Raw genomic sequence first — 22,474 nt, forward strand, 5'->3', positions numbered from 1 at the left:
TAATGTTGAAGCCAGAATTGCTCGACCCTTAAGGTATTGGATTGAATGAAAATTGTGAATTAAGTCAGGATATGTAGCATCAACAATGGCGACGATTGGGTCTTCGAACTGTGTTATCAACAGGTCAGGTGGAATTTCAAAATCTGTAACACCGTCATTGGGCTCAGATACTTTTCCTTCGCCAATTCTTAACAACCATTCAGAAAACTGTCGCATTTCATCTTTATCATCTTCGGTCGGTCCAGATTGGAGCCGCATGTTTTTGGTTAATGTTAACACTTGAACAGAATTCCATATGTAAGACGCATTTATGGCAGAATGTACAATATCCAAACGGCTTCCTCGAGGGACAACAGGTAAAATCTGCCTGAAATCACCTCCAAACACAACAACTTTTCCACCAAACATCTCGTTTGAGTTACCGTATTTAGACATTACGTCTCTGAGCATTCTATCAAGTGCCTCAAAAGTATGCTTGTGTGCCATTGGAGCCTCATCCCAAATAATTAGTTTAGTTTGTCTAAGTAGGTCTCCCACATCATCATTGTACTCAATTTTGCAAGTAGAATTATCGAGCGTTGGCACTGGTATCTTAAATTTTGAATGTGCAGTTCGACCTCTTGGCAACAACAATAATGACGCTATACCACTGGTTGCGACTGTCAGACATATATCATGCTTCGACCTTTATGCTGCCGCCAGTGTTCTCCACATGTATGTCTTACCGATTCCACTGTAACCATGTAGGAAGAAGACTGCACCATTCTGAGACTCAACTGCGCGCATAATTTTTTGATACATGGCTGTCTGTTCATCTGGGTCAAGGTTATCAGTAAGGTCTTTCACAAAATTGTTTTTCTTCAATAGCATAACTAACGATATAGTATTATAAAATTTAGTTAATAATAATTTCAATGGTTTACCTGTAAGTCCACGAAAGAGATTTGTGAATTCTGTCTTTGTTTTGGCAATGCTATAATTGCGTTCGTCATATATCAGTCTATTACCTAATTGTTGCAGAACATATCCATCTGGATAAGGGATTGGTTTGAAATCTTTTAGTGTCCTTTTATTTTCTTGAAGCAGTTTTTCTATTTCAATCAGGGTCAAATGTTGCAATTCGGCATCTGTGAGAACCAATTCTGTTTTTCAACATTATAAATAAGAAAATTATGCATTGGCTAATAGAGTGATAGATAATGTAACTGCAACAATAATTTAGTATATATTGTTTAAATTTAAACTCTTAAAAACTTGTATTTAAAGCCAATTGCCTTTGAGCATGTAGGACATCATCAGATAACAGCTGCCATGATTCCTTCCAAACGTGTGCTGGGCGATTAACAGCACCTGACAATAGCATCGCCACAAATAGTTTTCGGACAAAATGTCCAGAGCCCCATTCACTGGCCTCTTTGAGTGCACCAATATATTCTTTGTCATCTTCTAGAAATCCCATGGCAAAGCATGCATCTCTAAATGTTTCATACTGGGTATTACCGACCTTGCGAATTTCTTCATAACTTTTGGGCCCCTTGACTACCGTCAACATCATCCGCAGGTAAAAAAGTTCGCCTGTTGCTGGTGGAACCCATATCAATCTTCCAATGGTGATTCCCTTTTTGCGGGGCCTCCACTCCCTTTCTTTTTTGTGGTAAAGAAACTTAGATACAAATTGACCATAAGTGAGTGACTGTGCCTCCGTATACTTTGAGTTGGCAGATAGCCAACCAGTAAACATGGAATCAGTAACACTTGCATTCTCCAAAACATTTTCCATTCGATCGTGATCAGTGTAGTAAACAGCCTTTTCGCCTACCAAGTGATAAAACATACGTTCAACTGCCGGTCTTCTACCATGAATGTGAAAGGAGTAAATTCTCCAGCATGCTTCACATGGTGAGATATATCTGCAATCTAAGTATTGTTTTATTTCATCAACCGGTTCATTTTTGTTGGTTGACACCGAAGCTGTTATTCTGTCATAGCCTTTGCTAATGTATTTGAAAAGATATTTGATTGAAGTGCTCTGGTTACACCATTCCATGTTTATATGTGCGTTATATTTGAGGAGAAATCTTTTGTTATAAGGTACCACATGACGGTTGTCCAATGTGATACCATTTTTTTCAATAACGTGGGTTTTTGATCTTCTCCTATAGAGGGGATAACCTTCTGCATCAACAATAGTTTCCTCGTTAAACTTCTTTGGGAAGTATTTAGAGCATTTACCATTTTTCATACAGGTTGATGTCGTGCGCGCCACTCCACATGGGCCGTGCATCATGTTAGACTTAACCAACGCATACAACCTCGGATGAACAGCAGGGTCTGGTATTTCAGCACAGATGATGTTGTCAATGTCAGATGGTGTGGGGTATTTGCTCTGAGGATGTAAGAAAATCAAAATATGTGTGTGTGGCAATCCCCTCTTCTGAAATTCAATAGTGTACATAACTATAAATGTACCAGTTAGTTAATATGTAATTTCAATTTCGGAAGAAGAGGTTAATTTATTAAAAGAACATAAAAAAGCATACTTACAGGCCAAAACTTTCCCTAGAACATGATTTTTTGTTATATCTGCAATGAGTTCGTCAAATTTGATTTTGAAGACTTTAGTAATAATATCGGGTCGATCGTGTGGTTGTAATCCAGTTTCGGACAAGGCACGGATAATTTCTGGCCATGTTGGATTGCAAGTAAATGTAATGAATAGGTCTGGAAAACCCAATCTACTTGAAATTGCCATTCCGTCAAAATACAGTTGATCCATATATCTTTTTCCCCCAACAAAAGATGAAGGCAAGACAACTCGCTTTCCCCGCTTTTGTTGTTGTCTGCCATCATCGTTATTGCATTCATCTGTCAACCTGTTATTTTTTCCCACTCTTAATTTTGATTGATTATTTCGCATCCAGTTCAGCCTTTCAGATTCCATCATACAATAACCATCGACCAAGAACTGTTGAAATAGACGCCGTGAGTGTAGCAAAGTTTTTGCCTCCTCGCTACGGTCTTGTAACCTGTATGAAAGCCAGTCCTTGATGCTCTGACGATTTTGTCGGGTAACCTCAGTTTCATGGCGATATCTATGCAATATATTTTTCCTATAACCATCTTCACCATACGCAAATATGAGAGGGTATTGATATGCCAAATATGCTGGATGAAACTCATCAATACGTTGCAAACCACCGTTGCGTGCTTGAATAATAATGTCCCTATTACAAGCAGAATCAATGTCTCCCACAATTAGTGCAGCAACTTCTGAAACCGTTGGTCTGTTATACACGCGTCCGTCCTCAGGTCTATCACATATAACCCTCAGTTTTAAGTCTAAGAATGCATTATCTTCCAGGACATCCCTCGCCATTCTAAAGACTTTTGCATGAATATTGAACTCATCTAACATGATCTTCAAATTATGAACAGTGTTCTCGTCAATTTCAGTATTGTCTCTGCGCATTTTATGCAACGTTAAAAATAAATATAGGTAATGATCACGAAGACCTGAACTATTTGTGGAATATTAGAAATACCTGAAACACTTCATTCTATTAGTAACTTCATTATCTGTGTCATAAATATATAGCTGAGCATATTGCGGACGGTCTCCATTTTCTGGTAGTAGAGAACCTATTCGATGACAGGTTTGACCGTGCAGTCTCAAAGTTGGTGGTCCTCCTTTCTTTGAATATGTGGTGTCAAATTTCATTCCAGGAGAAGTAAACGAAAACATTGAGTTGTATGTTCGAATATTATTTCGATAATTTTTGCTCTCGGTAGATGTTTTGTTAAACAGCAGATGTCTCAACAGTGGAGGTGCCTCTTCAAGTAAAGGTACAACAATTTTACCACCGCGACAATAGCGATGGAATGTGGGAACATGTCCCTTTTTGGTTTTACTGGCACGTTCTTGAAGCCACATGTGTGCATGACAATATGTACATTCCCATATTTGATCCCCTATATCAGAATATTCTACAGATTTATAAATTATCATATTGTCATTTGTGATCTAAAAATTTGATATGCCGTTGAAATGTTTAGTCTTTGTAATATTACCTTGTAAATTTGAATCTGCTAACGGTGCATGTTCCATATCATCTTCAGGGTCAGAAGTATTGGATGAGCTGCATTCATCCTCGGAGTTAGACAGTGGCACTTGGGAATACTGTGTTTCAGGTTGTATGACAGAAAACTTTCTATTCTCTAATATAAGCCTTCTTTTCTTGCGAGCATCAATTGAATGAGTTCTATCTTCTACATTTGGAATAGAAACTGGGGAGACTATACTTGGGGATGGGGCACTGGTAGGATGACCACATGATGATTTCTTATTTTGCAATATCAGCCTTCTTTTCTTCCTTGCATCACTTACATCAGTTTTATCTACCAAGTTTCGAGAATGATCTGATTCAGTGCATTGGGCATCTCTCTTCTCCTTCATTCTAAGTCTTCTACTTTGTCTAGCAATAGAAGAGTTAGTATGACTGGTTTGTTCATTAGTTTCTAGCATATTTCCTAAAGTTAGCTACGAATTAGATCAATTCCAATTACAATAATAAACTGTATGAATTCTACAATATAAAACTGTATGGATTCACATTACTCAAGTGATAACAGCTGTTATGAAACAAACAGATATAATATTAATGGGGTATGTTGGAAAGTTCATTGGGATAAGGCAATAAGTGAAGCATTATCTGCTATATAGTTTATACAATGCAAATGGAAGGTCTTGTCATTATAATTTCAAAATGTTATGCACAATCTTTATATTACCTATTATAACAGTCCTTATTAATGAGAACATGAATGGACATTAACATATTTCTAACTCTTATGTGTACCTTTATTTAACTCAGTAGGCGATCCCATTCAATCCAATTGCAACAGGTGCTTAGATAAATGTCAACAATTTGAAGAGAATACATACAATGTCATATGCACAGCTATATTAATTTTGATTATTTATAACATTCAACGGAGCATTTTGTCAGGGCAGGTTAGCTGTGTTGATTTCTCAGCATAATTGCAAGTTCAATTTCATGTTAGGAACTTTTTAATACGTTTATGACATTCAACGGAGAATTTGGTCGGTGCATGCTAGTTCTGTGGACTTCTCAGTAAAAATGCAAGTTCATTTTCACATGAGTAACTCTTGAATAAGGTTTATGTGTCTTTTACCAGTGTAGTCGTAACCAATATCGCAAATTGTGGTCGTTATTAGTTGTGACAATATGTTTTTACAATAGCATGTAATGCTAGTTTGGATATTGGAGATGAGTAAAAAACAAAGAATATCATAGCAATTGAATAGATGATTAAGGAAAAACAGAAAAGTCTTATATTAACATAACAGAAATTAAATTACATAGTTGTTACCAAATCAAAAGAAACAGACTTACAAGTCCACACCATAAAACAAAAACACACCCAAACATACTTAAAATTATGCAGGAACTACTAATCTATCTTCTCTATTTTTATAATTTTCTTTAACTTGTTTGATGAAAGTTCTCCATCACACGTGCCATCCGAGGTTGTTGACTCGCTTGATACGCCTGGAAAGTGTCTTTTTCCAGTAGGAGTAACTGGATCTGTGCTGTGCGTTGAACTCACATCAAGATCCTGATACATAAGTGAAGAAACATCACCAAATTAATATTCAACAGTACATTAAAAGTGGAGTATATTTCAGTACAGTAAACGTCCTTACGACAACAAAATTAGGTTCCGATCTAACAGTGGTCATTGCTTCGACAGCAGCTGGTTTCATCTACAAATCATTCGAAAGATAGTACAAAATCATAATATGCGCAAAGTCAGTTTACAATGATTTTATGTTGCATTACACGTGCAAAGATTAAATTCAAATACTTCATCTGTGTCAAACTGATCAGCAAGCTCTTTCACAAAAGGGTCATTCTTCAATAGCATAACGACAGAGGCATTCTTCGAACGTGGTTGCCACTTAACTTTGAAAGCCATCTTGCAATCCAACATCTGATCCAATACCAGTGGGAATTCCAAGGGATCATGAATGCCAGCGTGTAGGAGATTGCAAGACAAAGATCAGTTAACTCTGGCATAATTGTCTATGTTTTTCCAACGGTATGTAAACGGAAATACCTTAATCATTGTATGACGCAGCTGAGAAGCAGACAATCCCAAAAGTAACTCACACTCTCGGTCCCAAAATAAAAAGTTACAGCTATTCCCGACATGAGTAACCTCAATCTCAATCTTATACCTACATTCACAGTATACATAGAGCACTCAAAAAGGTCATGTTCAGTACCTTGACAATCACACATATAAATGAAATAACATAAAACATGTGACAAGGATGTTAACCTAAAAATCTCTGCCTCAGTGAAATGTCCAGCCTCACACTCAAACGGAGCTCTGTCACCACGCGCAATACATGAGCAAGCATGACAACCACGATAATACCAGCCATACGGAGAGGCAACCAGCATTTTAGTTTCTCCCACAGTCGCACAAAATGTAATCTGCAATTATGGAACCAAAAGATAATACGATACACAGTCAAATGCAACGAAAAATGGAAATATATACTAAATCAGAATAAATGGCCAACAACTTCCAAACATACAGTTCTGAGTTTTATAATATCCCCAATAGGCATTACAATAGCCTTTGAAAGCAATTTCTGTACAGGAGTCATCTGTTGATTTTCAGAGTTCTGTGCTGAAAGCTGTGAATTGGAACCCTCCTGGCCAGACAACGTAATAATGGAATCCTTCGGAAAACTGTCAAAGGAAGACAGTAATGAAACAATCACATTGCATAAAATTTAAAACCACACAAGAGCAAATCCAGGGAGCATACCTTTCTATAAACTCTTTCATCGGCAGCAAATCACTATTCAGACCAAGGACGGTAACATTAAACGTGTTTGTCACGGACAGTGGAAACTTACCTATTCAAATAGAATGTTACATAACCATTGTTGCACCCCAAAATTTGCCCATCTAATTATTCTTAATTGGCTTACATATCTCATTCATTTACATCTTAGGTCATCAATAAAATCATGCATCATTAAACAACCATTAGCATTGGAATCAGAGATCTTAAATTATTAAGGTTTCACTGTGATTTTTGGGGTGCATACACCCAATAGAGACTGATTCATCTAGTTCTCCTATGTGCTTTGAAATGGGATTCAGAAAGTTTTATGGATTGCAAGTAAAGAGAACACAATTTTGGAGCGCCTTGGCTCTTATGGATTAGGGTTTCCATCATCATTTAAGGCTTATTTCAATTGATCCTTATCATATCTTCTGGCTTGGTTCAAATGGATTTTTATTATCGTTTGAGGTACTGGATTAACTTGAATATGAGTGTCATTTGGATCCAAACGATAACTTGAAAATAATTCATTCAAAGTTCAAGTTTCAACTATATTCAATGTTTAAGATGAATTCCATTTGCAAAGCTCATTCAAATGACTATCATGATTTATCATAAGTTTCTTTTAAGGTTTATTACAAGCTTATGAAAGTCGGCATTACCGTTCATACAAGCCTCAATTTCATTCATAAAGTACAAGTGGAGGGAAACTTCATTTCATCATGTAAAGAAAGAAGGAGGCCAACAATGATTCAATACATATTTATCACAATCAGTTCCAATTCCTTCTAATGTCACTACCAAAGGCTATACAAAAAGATCATTCAAGAAGACCATTCAAGTCTCTACCACAAAGATTATACATATTCCCATCAAGAAACATCATTAAAATCAAGTCAAAATTCTACAAAAAATATCATACAAAGGAAAAAGAGAATAATTATTGGGAAAGTTGGTCTTATCATTGAATCTAAAGATTCATTACAAGAAGATTACATGAGCTTGTGCTTAAGTCTTATTCTAGAGATGTATTACAAGAAGTACACGAAAATAGAATTCCTAAACTTCATGCTACAATCTTCTCTCCACCTTGATTCAATCTCCATGATGAACTGAAGTCCAAGCCTACTCCTTTGCCAAACTGCCACACACCAAAACCAGAGTTTCACCTGTACACAAGTTATCAAACAATCAGTACCAAAAGCAAGCATGGAAATCTGTTCAAAGAAGTTTGGGCAGTTCAACACAAGTATTATTTCTAACAGCTCATTACAGTATGTATTCTTAAAGGATTTCAAACAACCTCAGGCAGCAGAGATTCAAAAAAATAGAATCAACATCAACAGTCCAAAACTGACCCTGCACACTCATTTACAACTCAGTTTAATTATCACAAACAGCATGACATATCCAGCTATCCATTAACACATACATAAGCCTCATTTTTGGACCTAGCATACAACATATAGTTTTCAAAATCCTATCACTACATTTCTAACAGTTTCAGCCCACCATGTAAACCAACTTAACCTATAACAGAGTTAACAAACTTCTAACCACTAACCACCCCTTGTTACCATTTTATAACTGTTTCACTTCTAACTAATCTAACCACTTTGTAACCACCAAAACAGTTTCATAACTTCTAACTGATTCAGTTACCTACAAACAGAATTACCAACCTTAACTAACTTCCAAAGTCAGTTTCATACCTACAACTAACCCTAACAGTTTATAACTAACTTATTAACCTAACTAACTTCTCAACAACATAACTGACTAACAGAAACTGTTAACAAACTCCACATAACAGAATTAACAGAAAAAAGGAGAAGGGGAACTTACTTCAATTGAAGACTCTTCTTCACCTTCAGCTATAAAAACCAGCAACCACACTTCAGCTTCCTCTCTTCCACAATTCATAATCTTCACCCTTCATTCTCAATCTTCAGACTCTCTCTCGACACCACTTCCATCTTCACTCAACCTTTTTCGATTCTTCATCTCTCCATTCTCTTCACTTTCATTCTCCTCCACTTTTCGATTCATTCATCTCCACATCTTTCCCCATCTTCATCAACCATCAATTCCCTCCAATCTTCAAGTTCTCTTCACTTCATCACCATCTCGATTCATTCTCCATCTTCTGAACCATCACCTTCACCTTGAATCATCTTCATCAATCTCTCTCTCTGCAATTCATCTTCATGGCCACCTTCAATCTCAGGACTTCACTCTTCTCCGGGCTCACAAGCTTCATCATCCTTCTTCACCGCAAACCTCTGTAACCTCTCTATGCCTCCATTTCTGCAAAGAAGATAAAAGAAGAAACAAGAAGAATCAGAGGATTAGCCGATAGTCTCCGATCGATATCATCAATCACCATCAGTTTTCGCACCGGTGCAAAGTCTTACCAATCTTCAATATGTATCAGAGTTGCAATCACCTCCATCGGTTCGTCATCAACATCGTCATCCCCACGCACCTTCATCTTCCAATCGGAGGTGCAAAGAGCGAGAGGAAATATTTGAGACTGAGTCGAGTTGGTTCGGAGAAAGGAGTCTGCGCCGCCGCGGAGTTCATTGAGTGCTTGGAGGAGAGGGAGTTTCCGATCACCGCCATCGCCATTTTCAGAGAGAGGCGAGAGTCTGAGAACGTGAATTGGGAACGTCACACACCAGGTAACCCTAAATTCTTTTCAATTTCCCCTTTTTTGAATTTGAATATATTAATTAACCTAAGTTTAGATTGAGGATTAATTGGTATAAAGTTTAGTTAATATGAGTTTAATATGAGTAATGGATATAATTAGAGAAATAACATAAGGTTTTAATGTAGTTAATTGATTCATTATAGTTGATAATTAAAATTGGACATTTAAAATCTGAATCAAACAGTGCTTTGGGCCATCGAATTGCAATTTGCACCCCCATGTGGCCCACGCTGCACACGTTTTGGCATCAAGAAACTGAACAAAAAACATCACCTTGGGCTTTTCTCCATGGGCCCTGCGCCCAGTTAACTATTTGCACCCATGTATTCAATTCACACCCCCCTGTTTCCATTATTATTTTAGATTTTGATTAGATTTTTTTTAGATGATAAAAATGCTAATTTTCTTCCTATATGTTTCCTATCATTTTTAGACTTTAAATACAAATTTTGACATATAAAAATGATCACAAAAATATTAGTGTAGGCTTGTATTTTAATTCTTTTGCTTGATTAGATTTCTTGCTTTTGTCATATAAAAATCATAAAAATAAATAGTATCTTAATTCAATTTCACACTATATTTTGAATCATTCATTTTCATGTTTGGTGCTATATTTTCAAGTCATTATTTTAGTCAATTTGTGTACTAATTTTGTACCATTGTTTACTTGTGATTTTTACTTGCAATTCTACTTGTTTGTTTCCTTTAGGTTTAGGACCTATAATTCATAACCTTTAGGCTAGTTTTCCCTTAAATCCTAACACTTAGGTATAATCATAACATTAAGCTAGTTATTCATTTTAGGCTAGTTTTCTTCTCCTTTTTCTTTTCAACTTTAAAACATTAATAAAGGACGACGCGAATCATGCTAATGCCTTTTCTTTAGTGTGAAAGAAATGATTGGGGCGTAGGCCCCGATGTATGTTCTTTCCCACTTAGCGGAAGAGAAATGATTGAGGCGTAGGCCTTGGTGTATTTCTTAACCGTTATTTAGAGAAACGATTGTGGCGTAGGCCTCAATGTGCATTCTCTAATTATTCAAAAAACTGTATTTCATTTAGAGAAACGATTGTGGCGTAGGCCTCGATGTGCATTCTCTAAATAGTAAAAAAAAAACTCTTTTTTTAAGGCATGATTCAAGTCACAAATTAATTTCCCTTAAAAGACACCCAACCAAAAACATTTCAAAATATCTAATAAAGGCTCAGACCTAAACAAAGTAAGGAAGCGATGCGAAGCCTTGGAGTGGGTTTTCGTCCATCATGGAATTACACCTAAAAAATACAAACCAATTTTATCTCTTCTCTCTCTTGCCTCCGAGGCATTCTTTCTCTTGCCTTTAGGGCATTCTTTCTCCTAATCGGACACGTTATTTCCGCTCCATTCCCAGCTTAAGACTCCAGAGGTCGAGCAGCGGAGTGCGAATGTAACTGTTCAACTAAAAAACACAAAAACAAACAAAAACTAAAGAGCCGAACTACGGCGCTCTGATTCCTGAAAAGGATACGTAGGCATTGGGTCGCGGGGCCTAAGCGAGCACAATTATTTATAAACCTTATTTTCCCCGTGTTTCTTTTTCTTTCCTTTGCATGCATTCCCTTAGCATTAAGCTTTAGATTTATACACCCTTAGAATAGAACAAACATAGGTGGATACCATCGAGTACGATAGGCGTGAGGGGTGCTAGTACCTTCCCCTCGCGTAACCGACTTCCGTACCTTGATCTCTGGTCGAAAGACCTTTTTCTTATCCTTTCCTTATTCCAAGTTTTCTGATATTCCTTTCCCTTATGGGATAAATATATTGGTGGAGACTCTGTACATTTTCGCGAGCGTGGGACAGCTGGCGACTTCACTGGGGACGTTAGACCTATTGCAGGTCCGTATTTAGCGAGTCGATCCTAGCCTTTGTTTGTTTGTCTGTTTTTTGGGTGTGCTTATATATTGCTTATACTTCGCTTCATTTATTTTATGCTTGCATATCATGACTATTTATTGCTCGCATATCATGTTTATTTTCTCGCATTCTGGACTATATTATGGGTCCCCGTGGGGGCCACATATTTTTTCTGTTTGCAGGTTGGGTGGGTTGTTTCTATGAGGTAAAAGGCCCAATACCCAGGCCAGAGTTGACACATAGGATACCTAGGATAGAGTGGATAGTCATGACGCCGATGAGATGTCAGGTCTTGTCTAGTGCGATCATGAGACCCACGCCCAGTCGAGGTTCAAATGGGGTATCATTGTTGGCATGTAGATGCAACAATGGTGGTATCTCAGGAGAACTGATAACGCTGGTTGCCATATTGACCTACCCTGACCTAGACTACACCCGTGAGTGGGGAGGGAATCATATTCTTTACAGGTACAGGTACATGTTCTGTTGGTGACTATTGGTTCTCCTGGTACTCAAAAGGACGTCGAACCTTCGATCCTGGAACATTTGACTTATACAGAAGCTCTACATCAGTTATATATCAGAATCAACGTCCAACCTCTGAATCTGGAGGTTTGACCTTATGTGACTTATGCAAAGGTTATCTATCAGAATCAACGTCGAACCTCTGAATCTGGAGGGTTCGACCATCATTGACTTATGCACAAGCTATTTATCAAGAGAGCAACGTCGAACCTCTGAATCTGGAGGATTCGACCATATCTTATTGACCATGAGAAGTTATTATCACAAGAGGTCTTGATCCTTGATCCTGATTCCTACTACATTTGCATCATCATTAACACTTTGCATTCATGCATATGCATCCATGGTTACCCAGACTCTTACCACACTTCCTCTCCATCAGATCAGTCAAGACGATTCCTCCACACCAATATCTGACAAGAGCTCACAAAAGAAGAATCATGGAGAATTACAAATAAGATCAAGCTACTATCAAAGAACTCCATGCCTCCTAAAGGGGCACCTTCCACTATTGTAGCCTAAAGACTTTATGTTTGTTAGAGAACATTTCATTTGCATCCAAATAAGACCAAGCTTGTCATTGTATAGATTTCTCATGTACTTTCAATTGTATTACTTTTGTTGTTATCAAGTACTATTCATTGTAAGAAACTCATTCTGTTTGAATAAATAAAAATAATGCAATATACATGTTTTTCTCAAATCATTTCATTCTTGTCATTATGTTCATTGATACTTCACTCATTTGTCTTAAGCAACTAAAAAAGGAGAATGATGAAAATAAAAAATACATGCACTACTAACTGTATGCTTTTGGAACAAAGATCCTGCTGACGATGTACAGGCATTGTTTCAATTCCTAAACACCGGAGTTATAAGGGAGTGAAACCTTCGTCAACCCCTTTGAGCCTATGGAGTAGTAGTTTCCTTTCAAAAATACAAGAACCCTCAATCTTAACCAGGGGCAGGGTAGTCTTCAGTTAGTGCGACCGAGCGCTCAACTTTCAGGTATTCCATCAAAGGATCAATCATATTCCATCTCCCACAACAAAAAAAAAAGAGCACAATCCACAATGGATGTCTCTCATTCACTAAGAAGAAGGCAGTCACAACCTTTTCATCAAGTCAATCCCAAAAGTCATACAACTTGTTCCCGAACGAGACAAAAAAAAGAATGAAATGAAAGTTATGAATCATGATCGAAAAAAAGAAAGAAGCAATAGCCCGCTAAGTCAAAAGAAGAAAAAGAAAAGCTTTGAAGCAAATGACTTAGCCAAAAATTAGGGCATATCCCGCTGGACAACGAAAACCAAAATCAAGAGAAACTTTTGTCCAGGAAAAAATTAGGGAAAGCAAAAGACAAAGCGAAAGAACAAAAATCCTCCAAGGGACAAGTTGTCGTGATCATCAACGAAAGCACCAAAGGGTGGCTGCCACCTCCATCAAAGTTGCAAAGGATCCTCATCCATTACAATCCTTCCTGAAAGGCGAACACTCGTGTCGAACTAGCTGAACATAGGACTGGAGAACATCACGAAGAGGGGTGGGTTAAGTAGAACTTGAGCCTTTATCCTTTGCTTCTTAAACCGTGAACCCGACCACGTTACAACCCTCAAAAGTCCTAATTGAAGTAGGATTCATTCCGAAAGCATACAAACTGTAAAATCATGTCAAACTGACTCCTAATGTTGCTTGTCACTTGTGTTAGTATCAGTACAACATTGTGACAAATAAAACTTTTCTTTTGAGATTAACATGTGCATTGCATTCTCATTATCTCTTTCAAAACAAAATTGTCTCTAACATGAAATTAAGTACTTGATACCAAGGAAAGTTCAACATTGAAATTCCATCGAGTAATCTTACAAAGGCAAAGGTTGGTCATCCACTGAGCAAATATCCAAAGAATCCATTAAGTGGAAGAGTTCCTTTCAATCTGGGGCATTCATTCCATGATCAACACTTGGGCAGGCCATTGCAAATCTCCATGATTCAAGCATTATCAAAGTTCTATCTGAAGAGATCATACACGCTGGGGAAAGCTAGTAATAATTCATCTCTTCATCTTAAATCAAGTGTCAGATATCAAGACAAGTGTCGAGGAGTCAAGCTAAACACCTCACCTTCACCAACAATTTCACAAGCAATGACTTTTCCGCAAGGACACACTCCATTCACTCCTTGTATCCCGGAAACAATCATTCCATTCATAATCATACATACATCATACATATCATTGCATTTTCATTATCATTTCTCCCGTATGATCCAATCATCAACAAATCAGGGGCATCCACCCCACCTTGATTCTCAAGAAGAGTTTCTGAACTCCATCCAATCTATTCCATACAAAGCAGAAACCCTGACAGATCAATCAGTACACTGCATATAGCATTCATTGCATCGCATCTCCAGAAGTGCATAAAATAAATCAAACATTTGCATGTGAAGCATAAGCCAAGTTACTCATCAGATGAGGTCCCTACAAAGTATTCAATTGATATTCCACTGGATCACTCACAGTTACCATTGTGGTGTCATCTCCCCAAGTCAAGCATGTTCATCTTTCTTCAATCCAGAGTTGATGTTTTTTTGTTCAACCCAGAGTTGACTTTCCTTTCGTCTTTTAACCCCGAGTTAAGAATCCTTTCCCACTCAACCCAGAGTTGACGGTTATCCTTTATTCAATCCAGAATTGATTTCTTCTTTTCCCACTCAACCCAGAGTTGACGGCCATCACTTGTCTCTTCTCACTCAACCCAGAGTTGACGGTTATCTCTTTTCTTTCCCACTCAACCCAGAGTTGACGGTTATCTTTTGTTCAATCCAGAATTGATTATATCTCTTTCTCACTCAACCCAGAGTTGACGGTTATCTCTTTGCCTTCCCACTCAACCCAGAGTTGACAGTTATCACTTTCCTTTTCCCACTCAACCCAGAGTTGACGGTCATTGCTTACCTTTTCCCACTTAACCCAGAGTTGACGGTTATTGCTTGTCTTTTCCCACTCAACCCAGAGTTGACGGTTACCCTTTATTCAACCCAGAGTTGACGGTTACCTCTTATTCAACCCAGAGTTGATCCTTTCACTTTCCCACTCAACCCAGAGTTGACGGTTATCCGTTGTTCAATCCAGAATTGATTATCCTTTTCCCACTCAACCCAGAGTTGACGGTTATCTTTTGTCCTTTCCCACTCAACCCAGAGTTGACGATTACCTTTTGTTCTTCCCACTCAACCCAGAGTTGACGGTTATCCTTTGTTCAATCCAGAATTGATTATCCTTTTCCCACTCAACCCAGAGTTGACGGTTATCCTTTGTTAAACCCATAATTGACTTTTCTTCCTTTTCCCACTCAACCCAGAGTTGACGGTTATCTTTTGTCCTCTCCCACTCAACCCAGAGTTGACGGTTATCTTTTGTCCTTTCCCACTCAACCCAGAGTTGACGGTTATCTTTTCTCTTTCCCACTCGACCCAGGGTTGACGGTCATCCTTTGTTCAATCCAGAATTGACTTCTCTTCCTTTTCCCACTCAACCCAGAGTTGACGGTCATCTTTTATCCTTTTCCCACTCAACCCAGAGTGGACGGTTATCTTTTATTCAACCTAGAGTTGATCTCTTTCCCATTCAACCCAGAGTTTACGGTAACATCCCATTCAACCCAGAGTTGACGATTATCTTTTGTCTTTCCCGCTCAACCCAGAGTTGACGGTTATCTTTTGTCTTTCCCGCTCAACCCAGAGTTGACGATTATCTCTTGTCTTTCCCACTCAACCCAGAGTTGACGGTTATTTCTAATTGTTCATCTTTCCTCTTTCCATCCATAGTCATTACCTAATTCCTCGTTCGACCCAGAGTTGAACTACCCCATCTCAACCTAGAGTTGATGTCTACCCGTTGTCTTCAACCCATAGTTGATTTTCTTTTTCTGTTCTTCAACCCAGAGTTGATACCCATATCTCGTCCCACTAATACTGATTTCCCTTTCCTTTTTCAATCCAGAATTGATGTTCACCTCTTATCCAACCCCGAGTTGACTTCCCTTTATTCTTCGACCCAGAGTTGACCCACTTTTCGTTTTTCAACCCAGAGTTGATGTTCATTTCATTTTTAACCCAGAGTTAAGTTGATCAGTCCAGAATTGATACAATCTTTCTCAGTGGAGTTGACACCATTTCTTCCCCAGTGGATCCTATCTCATCTTTCTTCAGGCAAATTTTCAGGTTCTCTTGATATTTAATCTTCTTCTACCTTGAGTGCTCGAAAGGCTAATGCCAATCTCTCCCTCAGGTTTAAGATGATTAAATAGGGGCAGCTGTTGCACCCCAAAATTTGCCCATCTAATTATTCTTAATTGGCTTACATATCTCATTCATTTACATCTTAGGTCATCAATAAAATCATGCATCATTAAACAACCATTAGCATTGGAATCAGAGATCTTAAATTATTAAGGTTTCACTGTGATTTTTGGGGTGCATACACCCAATAGAGACTGATTCATCTAGTTCTCCTATGTGCTTTGAAATGGGATTCAGAAAGTTTTATGGATTGCAAGTAAAGAGAACACAATTTTGGAGCGCCTTGGCTCTTATGGATTAGGGTTTCCATCATCATTTAAGGCTTATTTCAATTGATCCTTATCATATCTTCTGGCTTGGTTCAAATGGATTTTTATTATCGTTTGAGGTACTGGATTAACTTGAATATGAGTGTCATTTGGATCCAAACGATAACTTGAAAATAATTCATTCAAAGTTCAAGTTTCAACTATATTCAATGTTTAAGATGAATTCCATTTGCAAAGCTCATTCAAATGACTATCATGATTTATCATAAGTTTCTTTTAAGGTTTATTACAAGCTTATGAAAGTCGGCATTACCGTTCATACAAGCCTCAATTTCATTCATAAAGTACAAGTGGAGGGAAACTTCATTTCATCATGTAAAGAAAGAAGGAGGCCAACAATGATTCAATACATATTTATCACAATCAGTTCCAATTCCTTCTAATGTCACTACCAAAGGCTATACAAAAAGATCATTCAAGAAGACCATTCAAGTCTCTACCACAAAGATTATACATATTCCCATCAAGAAACATCATTAAAATCAAGTCAAAATTCTACAAAAAATATCATACAAAGGAAAAAGAGAATAATTATTGGGAAAGTTGGTCTTATCATTGAATCTAAAGATTCATTACAAGAAGATTACATGAGCTTGTGCTTAAGTCTTATTCTAGAGATGTATTACAAGAAGTACACGAAAATAGAATTCCTAAACTTCATGCTACAATCTTCTCTCCACCTTGATTCAATCTCCATGATGAACTGAAGTCCAAGCCTACTCCTTTGCCAAACTGCCACACACCAAAACCAGAGTTTCACCTGTACACAAGTTATCAAACAATCAGTACCAAAAGCAAGCATGGAAATCTGTTCAAAGAAGTTTGGGCAGTTCAACACAAGTATTATTTCTAACAGCTCATTACAGTATGTATTCTTAAAGGATTTCAAACAACCTCAGGCAGCAGAGATTCAAAAAAACAGAATCAACATCAACAGTCCAAAACTGACCCAACACTCATTTACAATTCAGTTTAATCATCACAAACAGCATGACATATCCAGCTATCCATTAACACATACATAAGCCTCATTTTTGGACCTAGCATACAACATATAGTTTTCAAAATCCTATCACTACATTTCTAACAGTTTCAGCCCACCATGTAAACCAACTTAACCTATAACAGAGTTAACAAACTTCTAACCACTAACCACCCCTTGTTACCATTTTATAACTGTTTCACTTCTAACTAATCTAACCACTTTGTAACCACCAAAACAATTTCATAACTTCTAACTGATTCAGTTACCTACAAACAGAATTACCAACCTTAACTAACTTCCAAAGTCAGTTTCATACCTACAACTAACCCTAACAGTTTATAACTAACTTATTAACCTAACTAACTTCTCAACAACATAACTGACTAACAGAAACTGTTAACAAACTCCACATAACAGAATTAACAGGAAAAAGGAGAAGGGGAACTTACTTCAATTGAAGTCTCTTCTTCACCTTTAGCTATAAAAACCAGCAACCACACTTCAGCTTCCTCTCTTCCACAATTCATAATCTTCACCCTTCATTCTCAATCATCAGACTCTCTCTCGACACCACTTCCATCTTCACTCAACCTTTTTCGATTCTTCATCTCTCCATTCTCTTCACTTTCATTCTCCTCCACTTTTCGATTCATTCATCTCCACATCTTTCCCCATCTTCATCAACCATCAATTCCCTCCAATCTTCAAGTTCTCTTCACTTCATCACCATCTCGATTCATTCTCCATCTTCTGAACCATCACCTTCACCTTGAATCATCTTCATCAATCTCTCTCTCTGCAATTCATCTTCATGGCGTCCTTCAATCTCAGGACTTCACTCTTCTCCGGGCTCACAAGCTTCATCATCCTTCTTCACCGCAAACCTCTGTAACCTCTCTATGCCTCCATTTCTGCAAAGAAGATAAAAGAAGAAACAAGAAGAATCAGAGGATTAGCCGATAGTCTCCGATCGATATCATCAATCACCATCAGTTTTCGCACCGGTGCAAAGTCTTACCAATCTTCAATACGTATCAGAGTTGCAATCACCTCCATCGGTTCGTCATCAACATCGTCATCCCCACGCACCTTCATCTTCCAATCGGAGGTGCAAAGAGCGAGAGGAAAGATTTGAGACTGAGTCGAGTTGGTTCGGAGAAAGGAGTCTGCGCCGCCGCGGAGTTCATTGAGTGCTTGGAGGAGAGGGAGTTTCCGATCACCGCCATCGCCATTTTCAGAGAGAGGCGAGAGTCTGAGAACGTGAATTGGGAACGTCACACACCAGGTAACCCTAAATTCTTTTCAATTTCCCCTTTTTTGAATTTGAATATATTAATTAACCTAAGTTTAGATTGAGGATTAATTGGTATAAAGTTTAGTTAATATGAGTTTAATATGAGTAATGGATATAATTAGAGAAATAACATAAGGTTTTAATGTAGTTAATTGATTCATTATAGTTGATAATTAAAATTGGACATTTAAAATCTGAATCAAACAGTGCTTTGGGCCATCGAATTGCAATTTGCACCCCCATGTGGCCCACGTTGCACACGTTTTGGCATCAAGAAACTGAACAAAAAACATCACCTTGGGCTTTTCTCCATGGGCCCTGCGCCCAGTTAACTATTTGCACCCATGTATTCAATTCACACCCCCCTGTTTCCATTATTATTTTAGATTTTGATTAGATTTTTTTTAGATGATAAAAATGCTAATTTTCTTCCTATATGTTTCCTATCATTTTTAGACTTTAAATACAAATTTTGACATATAAAAATGATCACAAAAATATTAGTGTAGGCTTGTATTTTAATTCTTTTGCTTGATTAGATTTCTTGCTTTTGTCATATAAAAATCATAAAAATAAATAGTATCTTAATTCAATTTCACACTATATTTTGAATCATTCATTTTCATGTTTGGTGCTATATTTTCAAGTCATTATTTTAGTCAATTTGTGTACTAATTTTGTACCATTGTTTACTTGTGATTTTTACTTGCAATTCTACTTGTTTGTTTCCTTTAGGTTTAGGACCTATAATTCATAACCTTTAGGCTAGTTTTCCCTTAAATCCTAACACTTAGGTATAATCATAACATTAAGCTAGTTATTCATTTTAGGCTAGTTTTCTTCTCCTTTTTCTTTTCAACTTTAAAACATTAATAAAGGACGACGCGAATCATGCTTATGCCTTTTCTTTAGTGTGAAAGAAATGATTGGGGCGTAGGCCCCGATGTATGTTCTTTCCCACTTAGCGGAAGAGAAATGATTGAGGCGTAGGCCTTGGTGTATTTCTTAACCGTTATTTTGAGAAACGATTGTGGCGTAGGCCTCGATGTGCATTCTCTAATTATTCAAAAAACTGTATTTCATTTAGAGAAACGATTGTGGCGTAGGCCTCGATGTGCATTCTCTAAATAGTAAAAAAAAAAAAAAACTCTTTTTTTAAGGCATGATTCAAGTCACAAATTAATTTCCCTTAAAAGACACCCAACCAAAAACATTTCAAAATATCTAATAAAGGCTCAGACCTAAACAAAGTAAGGAAGCGATGCGAAGCCTTGTAGTGGGTTTTCGTCCATCATGGAATTACACCTAAAAAATACAAACCAATTTTATCTCTTCTCTCTCTTGCCTCCGAGGCATTCTTTCTCTTGCCTTCAGGGCATTCTTTCTCCTAATCGGACACGTTATTTCCGCTCCATTCCCAGCTTAAGACTCCAGAGGTCGAGCAGCGGAGTGCGAATGTAACTGTTCAACTAAAAAACACAAAAACAAACAAAAACTAAAGAGCCGAACTACGGCGCTCTGATTCCTGAAAAGGATACGTAGGCATTGGGTCGCGGGGCCTAAGCGAGCACAATTATTTATAAACCTTATTTTCCCCGTGTTTCTTTTTCTTTCCTTTGCATGCATTCCCTTAGCATTAAGCTTTAGATTTATACACCCTTAGAATAGAACAAACATAGGTGGATACCATCGAGTACGATGGGCGTGAGGGGTGCTAGTACCTTCCCCTCGCGTAACCGACTTCCGTACCTTGATCTCTGGTCGAAAGACCTTTTTCTTATCCTTTCCTTATTCCAGGTTTTCTGATATTCCTTTCCCTTATGGGATAAATATATTGGTGGCGACTCTGTTCATTTTCGCGAGCGTGCGACAACCATCTGTATCAAAATACAAGGAATTCTAACACCACACATCATCAATTACTAACCATGTTCCTTGACTTTAGCATATTGAATCATGACAAATATAGGACCTGAATCATCTCCGCGCTCCTGCTTGAACTTCATGAATTGTTCAGCATAGGATTCCCAAAGCGTGCAATTGATAGTATTCTCACTGAAGAAATAATACAAACCATGTCATCTACATAGTCACATAAGATATGTTCGACAAATTACACAATAAATATGAATACAAACCCCCGTCACGCAGCATCATGTTAATCTGCTGCTTCCGGGCACCTGTTGTGGTCTGTGAATACCCAATACTTTCCACCATACCAATGACATCTAAAACACATACAGCCAAAAAACCTTAAAATGAAACAACACATAAAAAACAAATCCAGTAAAACAGAATAGAGATAAAATATTCTACCTATTAGCACATCCTTGTTAAAGTTGCCGTTTACTATATTAGTAAATTTAGTAAACACCAACGGCTTTGGAGGTATTTTAGCGTTGTTATCATCCGTAACCGTAGTGCCAGCAGTAAACTTCAACATAAACTTATGAGACGAAGGTCTGAAAGCCGCAACATTAGCCTGAACCTTAAAATTGGAAACAGTGTAACTATGATCCAAGACCGTCTTTTCAGAAAAAAGAGATACATGCGGTGCAGGAACAACAACATGTATGTCACCACCCTGGAAAAAACATTAAAATCAAACACACAACAAACCAAAAACAATATATGAAAAAACAACCAAACAATTCAATTCATTACCGATACATCAACAAAAATCATCTCAAAATGCTCCCTCTTGTTCGAAACAACTGTCCATTTGTGGTGCACACGAACATCAACTTTCCAAAGTTCTTTGCTGTCATTGATGTCACATATTTTTGCTAATGGTCTTGCCATAATGAACACTGGTATGATACTGGAGAAAAGTGTAGCCAACCAATACTATAAATAACAAAACCATGCAGGAGTTACAAACTATTCATTCCACTCTTTATTACATAACCATAACCGATGGTGAAGCTGAATGGAAAGAAGCATATAAAGTCCTCATTAAGTTCTGCTTGTAACACATAATAATGGAGCATAGAAGATGCATGGACAAACCGAACTTAATGCAAATTATGTGAGACATCAATGGTGGAATATGGAACAACATACCTTCATTAATCATCAAATGAGACACATGGCGCATCAAGAAGAAACAAATTCTGCTCTAAGACTAAGCCACTTGGCAGCACCACATTGAAAGTTCAAAAAGATAGAACTTTCTTATATTATAGATAAGACCAAATTATAAATATGTGTATATATACAACTAGATGAAATGTATACTAATTAACTAGTAATAAACCCTAACTAACTTGGGCTTGGGCTACATAACTTTCTAACCAAGTAACTAACTTTGATTATATTTCAATGTACTCTCTTATAATCCACGTTTTCAAACACAAACTAATCATAATTGATCTGAACTATTCATAATTTCTTTTTCGAATTCAGGAATTTGTCGATCTTTACTCCTTTGGTGAAAATGTCGACCAAATGTGCTTCGCTTGAGAAATAATTCACTTCAAGTTCACCTTGATTTACCTTCTCTCTTAAGAAGTGAAATCTAGCTTCGATGTACTTAAACC

The 22,474-nt window shown here is 37.4% G+C and overlaps 2 protein-coding genes across 2 annotated transcripts; both read right to left on the reverse strand.

The window, feature by feature from the left end:
• Positions 1 to 687: 687 nt before the first annotated feature.
• On the reverse strand, positions 688 to 5,997 carry LOC131597136 (uncharacterized). The gene is made up of 9 exons (XM_058869847.1): positions 5,887 to 5,997; positions 5,726 to 5,785; positions 5,569 to 5,637; positions 4,069 to 4,537; positions 3,543 to 3,969; positions 2,545 to 3,461; positions 1,255 to 2,457; positions 924 to 1,142; positions 688 to 872 (listed from the first exon to the last, which is right to left on the reverse strand). Exons 1-9 carry the CDS (start codon positions 5,995 to 5,997, stop codon positions 688 to 690), a joined length of 3,660 nt encoding a protein of 1,219 aa, XP_058725830.1.
• Positions 5,998 to 20,888: 14,891 nt separating this feature from the next.
• On the reverse strand, positions 20,889 to 21,737 carry LOC131597137 (uncharacterized). Its single transcript, XM_058869849.1, has 4 exons — positions 21,600 to 21,737; positions 21,252 to 21,519; positions 21,074 to 21,163; positions 20,889 to 20,990 (listed from the first exon to the last, which is right to left on the reverse strand). The coding sequence occupies exons 1-4, from the start codon at positions 21,735 to 21,737 to the stop codon at positions 20,938 to 20,940; spliced, it is 549 nt and encodes a 182-aa protein (XP_058725832.1). The 3' UTR covers positions 20,889 to 20,937.
• Positions 21,738 to 22,474: the final 737 nt, after the last annotated feature.

This window comes from Vicia villosa, linkage group LG4 (genome assembly GCF_029867415.1).
Source record: "Vicia villosa cultivar HV-30 ecotype Madison, WI linkage group LG4, Vvil1.0, whole genome shotgun sequence".
NCBI classification, from domain to species: domain Eukaryota; kingdom Viridiplantae; phylum Streptophyta; class Magnoliopsida; order Fabales; family Fabaceae; genus Vicia; species Vicia villosa.